We start from the raw sequence: 9551 nt of genomic DNA, 5'->3' as shown, positions 1-9551 counted from the left end.
CCACTGTTGTTGACTTTCCTGTAGTTGCTGCTGACTTTCCTGCAACTAGTTGTTGGAGGAAAAAGAAAAGAAACAAGAAGAACGAGAAATTAAACAAGAAGAGAGATTACAGCAGTTGTTGGAGGAGAAAGAAAATAAACAAGAAGAGAAATTACAGCAGTTGTTAGAGGAAAAAGAAAAGAAACAAGAAGAAAAATTACAGCAGTGGCAACTGGAACAAGAAAGGAAACAGGAAGAAAGTCTCCAACGCTGTAATCTCTCTTGTTTATTTTGCTGTTCGAGCTGCCACTGTTGCAGGTTTTCTTGCTACTCCCGTTGTCTCTCTTCATGTTTATTTTCTTTTTCCTCTAACAACTGCTGTAATCTCTCTTCTTGTTTAATTTCTCGTTCTTCTTGTTTCTTTTTACGTTCATTTTCTCTCTTCTTGTTTATTTTCTTTTTCCTCTAACAACTGCTGTAATCTCTCTTCTTGTTTAATTTCTCGTTCTTCTTGTTTCTTTTCTTTTTCCTCTTGTTTCTTTTGCTTCTCTTGTATTGCAGCCATCAAGTCTGCTATGCTGTAGTTTGATTTGCCGCTTCTCGTTTCCATTTTTTTGTCCCACTCTCTGACACCAATTTGTTACGTCTCCGCTTGTTAATTAACTTTCCGTAACTTCATTCCGACAAAACTTTAGCGACACAAGTTCTTTACTTAATAAAACTGGTTTATTCTTTCCGAATACAACTTTACCGATACACTCAACTTCAACAATCGCGCTAAACAAACGCTATAACAACGAACGTGCTCAATAATACTTCTGACTGCAGATTGTATAGATAGTGAGTAATTGTAGGCGGTATATATAAGAGGGGAAAACGTGACGCGGGAGATTATTGTAATGTGTGAGATAGATAGTGAGTAATTGAACTGCAGTCACGGGGTATAATTGAAGTTAACGTTCGTTCGTTATAGTATTTGTTTTGGCGAATGCTCTAGTGTTTGCTAGATGGGGAAAGTACATGATAGTTCTAGAAACGTTGCGTCAAAGTAGTCATGTGATTCGATGACGCAACAGAACCTCAATAAATTACCTTTATTGACACTTGTCTGCTCAATCTCAAAAGTTTCATTAACTTTAATATAATTATTAATGTTATTACACGTGTAGACATTCAGATTCGATGACATTGTTTAACCTCTGACCTCGGATTTTATAATTATGTTTTTGTCTTTAGAACTATTCAAATTCTTTATAATATTTTTTTTATTTGAAATGTTTACTTGTGAATTTTTGTTCACTTAATTGTCTTTTAAAACTAAAACTTGTAATTTCAATGAAAAGTAGAAAAAAAATCTATAAATGACGTAGAGACCTAATGATTTACTTGTCTCTCTACTTCTTTAATGGTAAAATGTAAACAACTTACATCAAACACCTATCAATTGAAATGTTTATGTTTGATTTTTTTTTTATTTAACAGCTAAAAATTATGTAATCCACATGTTCTGTTTCTTCTATCAATTCAATCTTATATTACTTGTAGTTGCCACATTGAGCTTAAAATATTCATAGCATTTGAGGTCACTCTGTAATTTTCTGGACCTGATGACCGAAACGTTTAAATTTTTTCAAGTAATTCCACATTTGGCAAATGTATATTGTTTCACGCGTTTAAATAAAAGTCGAAAGTTCTAGTTTCTAGGCGTACATTAACTTTAGTCGTTTAATAAAAGCCGGAGGTCCTAGTTTCTAGACGTGCATTAACTTTAGTCGTTTAATAAAAGCCGGAAGTCCTAGTTTCTAGGGGTACATTAACTTTAGTCGTTTAATAAAAGCTATAGGTCCTAGTTTCTAGGCGTACATTAACTTTAGTCGTTTAATAAAAGCTATAGGTCCTAGTTTCTAGACGTGCATTAACTTTAGTCGTTTAATAAAAGCTATAGGTCCTAGTTTCTAGGCATACATTAACTTTAGTCGTTTAATAAAAGCTGGAAATACTAGTTTTGTAGACGTACACTAACTTTAGTCGTTTGATTCTTACGACCCCAATTATCATGATATTGTGAAAGCAAATTTTATATGTTTTATCTCAAAGGATAATTTGCGGACAAAACTGAAATTCAATGGTAAAGACCTCAAACTTAGGGCCTACCACCTACGTAGTGAGAAGGGTTGAAGCATGTGAAAGACGGCAAGTAAAGCAAAACTAAAACTAGTATTTAATGGACAGCTGTCGTGTATGATCAAAGTATTTTCCACAGATTGGTTTACTCAGACATAATAAAGTATTTCGTTTACACTTCCTAGTCCTACGATCTTAATGATTTAAGGCAGTGTGTTTCCAAACCTAGTGGAGGCCTTTTGGCGGGAGAGCCCAAAAACAACAAAGGAAGAAACAGAAGAGTTGATAACATTTTGTTTCTGCTGTTATCACTTGCGAATACGAATAGGAGCACAATTCCACTTTGCACACAGCACAACACTTTTCTTCTCACTTTGAATTAATAGTTTGAAATATGACTCTGTTTATGTTTTGCTTTTTACTTTTTTATGCGAATTAGAAATATAACTTATTTTGGACTGGCATTACTAATTCATTTTATATACACTTTAGCTTTCTTAAAGTATTATTTTTTAACTCTTTAAAAGTATGTACCGGTAGAATGCCTAACGCAACAAAAATAATGATGTTCGTAGTTTAAATAGTTTACACATGCCTTTATTTATTGTTACACAATTTTAAATGCTTTTGCACACTGCACTCTAAACAACAATAGTATTATTGAAAAGATCAGAGATAAAGGATAACTTAAAATAATTGCGCCTATTATTTGCAAGTCTTTTAAATTATTTCTACTTTACACTAAAGTATAGCCTAAAACCCTCGATCAAGGTTTTCAAAATTATCATACACTATATGACAATTATTACATATATTTGGTGGGAAGACTACGTGACAACAAATTACGAAATAAACTTAAGTTTTTTTTTATGTATTATCGTTTACCTAAACTAAAATATTTTGAAGTAACAAATATGAAATTACTGCAAAGACGAACAACTATGTTACAGAAAGCTATACACTATAATAGCCTTCTTTACTACGCCATCTAATGGTCTTTACAAAACCACACAAAAATTTGCTGGAGTGCAGTGGATTTACATAATCCAGAAAGGTATTTTAAGTGGCGTGATTTTTTACTAATAACAATATATCCTACTTAAGAAAAAAGTTATTACTGGCTATTAAGTCTAAATTTTAAACGTCTCTCTACAGTGTAACAGTATGGAACAAATCATGGGCGACGGAGCCGGAGGAAGTGGGTGGTGGTGGCTATAACTCCCACTTTTCTTGAAACAGAAATATTTAGACTTACACTAAAAGATGGAATCAATGACTGAGAGGGGATCATAACAGCAGGTGGCACTGGAACTGGTAGACGAGGTGAATATCAGTTAAATTTATGGCTGTTTGGATATGAAGTGATTCACCACTTTTTGAGAGAACTTACTGTATCTGCTGTTTAAAATACTGTTTCTGGTGTAAGCCTAGTTTTTGACACAATATAGTCACTTCCCCAACTATTTTACAGAGTATGTCAATCTCAGCAACAGGGTAAGCTAGGCAAAACTCCCATTGAAAGCTGTCGACATGGAGGGAAGCCCTCGCCCCTTTCCTCCCAACAACACTACTAATATATAAATCGTCAATATTATATGCACATGTAGGCCTATAAATCTCTTCACCACCCCCACATCACTTTCAAATTGGCTCCGCCGCCTGTGCAGACAATGAAAATAGATAGAAGTGGTCACTCGTTCCATAAATAAGGGCGTGTTTCTTATGAAAAGTGTTTTTATTTATTTATTTTTAGTTTCCAGGTATGGATACGGTAGGTTCAGTTAAGGTGTGCCACATTGCTACAGCTCGTTTCGAAACCAACATATCCCTCATGTGTGCAGCCTCGTTCCCTTTGGATTGTGGACCAATGACCACTCGACCAAGAACCTCGTTTTGACCCAGAATACTATCGTTCATCACCGTCATTTCCAGAGTCATGTTGGTCAACTGATCTTTGGCCACGTTGAAAGTCAAAGCTTCGTTAAACACGGGATTCAGGGTACCACGCTGAGTGTTGGTCTTTTTTTTCTTTAGGCGTTTTCTGTCTTGTATAAGAGCAACTTTCACGTACGGATCTATGAAAGAAAAAAATCTTGAAAGTAGTATATGTTAATGGCATTGATATTTAAAAAGCACCCCTTTTATTATCACTACATTTTGTTTTATTTCTGTATAAGTACATGGAATTGAGGCGACATATGATATTCTAAAGATATAGCAAAGACGTAAGAAATGTGATATTCTTAATTTAAGACAATCACAAAATATATATATTATAGAGTGAAACGAAACCACATTTGAAAAAAAAAATTCTGGGAACTAATTTCTGGCGTTAATACATTATGTTTAACGCTATTTTGTGAAGATTCGGTTAACTAATCAGAAGCGGTGGGTACATCTATTACACATTGTTTGTTTATGGCAAAACTACCTTGCTATATGCTGCTGTCCCTAATTTTGAGCTTCAGACTAGAAGGAAGGCAACAGGGCCAGCAGCGCCTACCTCCAACTCTGAGCTACTCTGTACGAAAAGTGCAAGCACGTTTGGCGCCGGGTTTCGATTCCGCAACCCGTAGATTGCAAATAGAGCGCCCTAATAACCAAGCCATAACACTAAGTATGTGTGAAAAGTTTTAAAATGTTTTGATATGCCAGTTAAAAAAAAAGATACAACAGTTCATATATGCTCAATCACATATAGAAGGTTTTTATGAATTATTGAAAATATGAAACAAAATTCTCTTGCCAAAAGTAACTAATATTAATTAGAAAAACAGATACCTAACTAGAATGGAAAATCAAAGTTAACAAGGCATTTAGGTTGAATTTAACTTTCTCGTAGGATTGAAAAGTTGCTGCCTTAAAAAGTAATCGCATCACCTGGACAAGAACTATTGATTTTTTTAGTTTTTTTCGTACTGCCAGCTCTGAATTGGGATCCAGCTGTTCAATGTGGAACAAGCTGCATTTATTTATGAGCTCAATCATTCACTTTCATGGTAATCCAAATTGATTTCTCTTGTAACAATCACGACCAATATATTTGCAATTCCTCGAAAAGGTCTATAACTGAAACGAGGAACTTTAGAGTTTTAGTTTCCCACATTAGGGTTCTTCCTTCAAAGTATTGCGTTTGCCTTCCTCTAAAAAATAAAACAGGACTTAGTTTTAAAGCTAGTTTTTACAGATATTCGCGCAAAGCTACTCAAGGGCTACTTGCAATAACCGCATCTAATTTTGAACAGATACAACATAGGTAAGGCATCTAGTCAACAGCACCCAGTTCTTGTGCTGCTCCAATAGAAAAGTGGGATCTGACCCTTGATCTTATAACGCACCCATAGCCCCCATTTTGTGGCAACGGGAAGTGAACCATGGACTCAGATTCACATTCAGGCATATCATTCACTCAGCCTTCTTTCCATTCAGAGGAGAGTGAGATCGTCACTTGTATTTGCGCATACACATGACTTGAGTTGAATTGCTTTTATCTAGTGCGTTGTTGAATAAATAAAACATTTTTGTTTCATTGTGAAACCTTATGTCCAGCTTCTTTCCTCAGTTCAGTTACATCGAAATTCAGTTTAACTTGTACGTTGTAGTACGTTCGTAACAGAATCTCTTGTTACACTGACTTACCTATAAGAAATCTATGCTTAACAGGCCAAGGAAGATGTATAGAACTATCTCTGAAATTAGCAATTGAAATATTTATGGAGTTTAGGATCGTTAAGACTGTACAATGAGTTGTAAGTGAAAAATTATTTGAGTCTGTATCCAAACACAACCTTAATCTAACGGTTTCAAAGTTACAATTTTGTGAGAGTGGCTCATAATAAGAAAGAGACACGTCATAATTACGCTCCAGTCTTGCAAATTTTCAGCTAGTACAAATATTGATCTGTAAATTGTAGATCGTCAGAATTTTTCTCCACAATCCCCTGTAATTTGTATTCCTTAAGTGATAGTAGTCGCTTCAAATAACACTAGTTAATTGGTCAAAAATAGAACATTATTAACGTAAATCACTACCTAAGCCAGAAAACTAGTACACATTTTCCACTAACTTTGAAATTTGAAAATTAAATGTTTTACTTTCAACGCATTAATATAACACTGAAGAAAGTAACTGATTATGTTACTATAGACACAATATACTACTATAGTACAGGTAGCGATTATTAACAGCGCACTGATATAACACTGAAGAAAGTAACTGATTATGTTACTATAGACACAGTATACTACTATAGTACAGGTAGCGATTATTAACAGCGCACTGATATAACACTGAAGAAAGTAACTGATTATGTTACTATAGACACAGTATACTACTATAGTACAGGTAGAGATTATTAACAGTGCACTGATATAACACTGAAGAAAGTAACTGATCATGTTACCATAGACACAATATACTACTGTAGTACAGGTAGAGATTATTAACAGCGCACTGATATAACACTGAAGAAAATAACTGATCATGTTACCATAGACACAATATACTACTGTGGTACAGGTAGAGATTATTAACAGCGCACTGATATAACACTGATGAAAGTAACTGATCATGTTACATAGAAAAAAACATCTGGCTTTCTGTGAACAGTGTCAACTCAATATCTTAAGTTTTCAGAATTTTTATTTCCTAGCAAACGAAGTTTCCAAAACAAAAACAATACAAATTGAGATATGGAAGAATAGTCATATATCCAGTGGATAATGTTTCTTTCTTTTTTTCCAAGTACAAGCTTTTAGCTCATAGCTCCGCCATTGCTTGGTCGATTTGAGTTCTAATTACAGTTTCGGACTCAGTAGGTCAAACCCTTTCGATTGATGTGTTTGACCACGTCAAAGGTCTCAAAGATTAATTTACTCTAGTCTTGCCTAAAATTATTTAAATTTGAGGGTAGGATGTTAAAGATCCTGATGAGTAATAAAATCGAATTGGGTATACGCGCGCCTCATACTTGATATTGCTGGCGACAGTAATATAGCTAATAAAACGGGAAAAAAAGGTCTCGTAGATTAATTTGCTCTAATCGAGCCTAAAATAATTTCAAGTGCTGCGGCTATTGAGGATTCCCTCTTATTTTTTAATCAAAATGTCCATTTCACAGAGATATCCATTTCCTTCATTTATTAATAATCTCTACCTGTACTATAGTAGTATACTGTTCCTATAGTTCCTCTTGTATTTAGGTTTTGTATGTTCAACTTCCCAGGATTCGTTTTTGAACCCGAAGTGTTCCTCCTTGGTTCCACATGGCAGGGGCGTCGCTGAGCACCACCGGTCTATATTGTAATTATGTTTTCATTATTTTCTCGACCTTTGGGGGGTCAGGTGCTATTTTGACCTCTTCCCCCTCCTATGTAGATGTTTCGCATTTGTAAATGTTATATTTACACTTGGGTCGGAGTTTGCATTCTTTTGAAATACTTCACCCGACCCCTTTAATAGGACCATGTGCATGTATGATACACTGGTAACATCTGTACGTTATTAACACTTCACTGACGCTAGGTCCGTTGTGTGATTTGTACTTAACTTTAAACAAACAAGCGCTAGGTCCGTGCGATTTTCCTGCGCATTCACTAACAGTTCCATTGTTAATCGCACACTTTTCACTATATCAGCCTACCAGGAGTGTATTTACATAAATACCCTTTAATACACTCATAATATTTTATTCTAATGATATATTGTAAATACTAGTTGTAGTTGGCTTATTTATTATAGTTAATGTTTAATGTTGTTCTTATACAGATGTTTATGGAAATAAATTATTGTCATATGGTGGAATTTGTCAGATATGTACTCTATGTTCGGATAATTATAAAGACATTTTGCTGTTGTAGCTCTTAGTACGCGGAATGCTGTAGTTAATATTTTGTTTGGTTTGAAGTTTATTTTTAATTTTATTTTGTGATATATTGTACCAGACTGTACATGCGTATTCCAGTACTGGTCTGGCACATGTTGTGTAAATTTTAAGAATGCTTTTGCTGATGTACCTTAGATTTTTTTCCTGACAAACTCCTAACATAAATTTATATGTTTATTCCAATTTAATTTTGAATCATATGTTATTCCTAAGAATTTTGCTCATGTGGCATTCTGGAGACGAGTTCCTTGTAAATATAGTATTGGTGGATGTTTTGACATTTTGGTTGATTTTGTTGGAGAGAAGTAGTTGTGGTTTTGGTTACGTTTTCCCGTCAGTATTCATGTATTCTGAGGTTGCAAGTTAGTTGCAGGAGTTGGAGAGATTTTTCAGATTGCCACATCGTCCACGAACTGAGAAGCGAAGCTTTCGTTCGGGTCATTTAGGGACATGTTACTAACATGCATTATGAAAAATATCGGGCTAACTTCCCCTCCCTGCGGGACCCTTGCCTCAGGAGTAAAATGATCCGACTAGGTTTCTTCCACATTAATTCGAAATCTTATATCTTCCAGAAAGTTGGATAACCAGCGAATAATACCACTCGGTAGTTCCATTTCAGACATGCGGAACCTGAGACCGTTATGCCATACAGTGTCGAATGCTTTCTCAATATCGAAGAAGCAAGCGACAGTGGTTAGAGGGAGTTTTTAACATTATGCGATAAGCGGATGCCTTAATTACTAGAACTTCCTTGAAAATTCAGGAAACGATTTGGACAATATAAAGTGTTAGTTAAACTAGTGTTAGATATTGATTTGTTATTGAGTTAATGAGTTTGTTCGTAACCTAGTTCAGTTTTGTGAATATTAAGTTTATATTTCAACGAAGTACGAGAGATACGACAGTGTCGTACATACTGGAGGGTGAGCAAGTGGCGTTGCTGAAAGCAACGTTCGACATCAAATAACTAAATCCAATAAACTTTATTTGGTTTAATTGAAAAAAAGGAAATTTATTCATAAAATTTATGAACAGGTATAAATAATTTGCAAATGATGCTCCTCACGAGTTACAACTAATGAATTAGGTTTAAGCACAAATAATTATTATTATTAGCGATAGCAGAAGGATTCAAAGAACTATTCTAAGCGTGTAAGTGATTTTAGGAGTTATTTTACATTTGAAGCAACCAACTAATTAAAAAAATAGGTTTCAACTTACAAAAATGTTAATTATAAAGCCAGCATAAATCAAATAAGGCGTGAAATCTATGACGAGTGACACTGAAAGAAACTGACAATCTAAAATATAAGATAATCTCGAAAAATAATAAATTCCAAAAAAAATTAATGAGGTATTTATATACTTTCACAAGCGTTGAGCGGTATTCTCGCATGAAACAGTATTCAATGTCTTTTAAATTATTAAATTTTTCTACATAATCAGATTGATGCTTTAGGCTATAAATGCACACTGTATAACCAGTTTCACTTTAAAAAACAGTTGTTGCGTCATCGAGGTCACGTGACTGGTGTGGCGCCACCTATTTTCTAGAACGAT

General features: G+C 34.6%; 1 protein-coding gene across 2 annotated transcripts in view; it reads right to left on the bottom strand.

Annotated features, from left to right (window-relative positions):
- Positions 1-2707: 2707 nt before the first annotated feature.
- The window catches only part of LOC106461792 (synaptotagmin-1-like), a 91066-nt gene continuing 84222 nt past the window's right edge, over positions 2708-9551 (bottom strand). For both annotated transcript variants that reach the window (XM_013921648.2, XM_022388863.1), the window contains exon 7: positions 2708-4178. In XM_013921648.2, the coding sequence (XP_013777102.1) occupies positions 3853-4178 (326 nt within the window). In that variant the 3' untranslated portion in view covers positions 2708-3852. The remainder of the gene's footprint in view (positions 4179-9551) is intronic.

Source organism: Limulus polyphemus, unplaced genomic scaffold (assembly GCF_000517525.1).
Source record: "Limulus polyphemus unplaced genomic scaffold, Limulus_polyphemus-2.1.2 Scaffold1032, whole genome shotgun sequence".
NCBI lineage: Eukaryota > Metazoa > Arthropoda > Merostomata > Xiphosura > Limulidae > Limulus > Limulus polyphemus.
The sequence above is the reverse complement of the archived record's forward strand: the minus strand, read 5'-3'. Positions and strand labels throughout refer to the sequence as shown.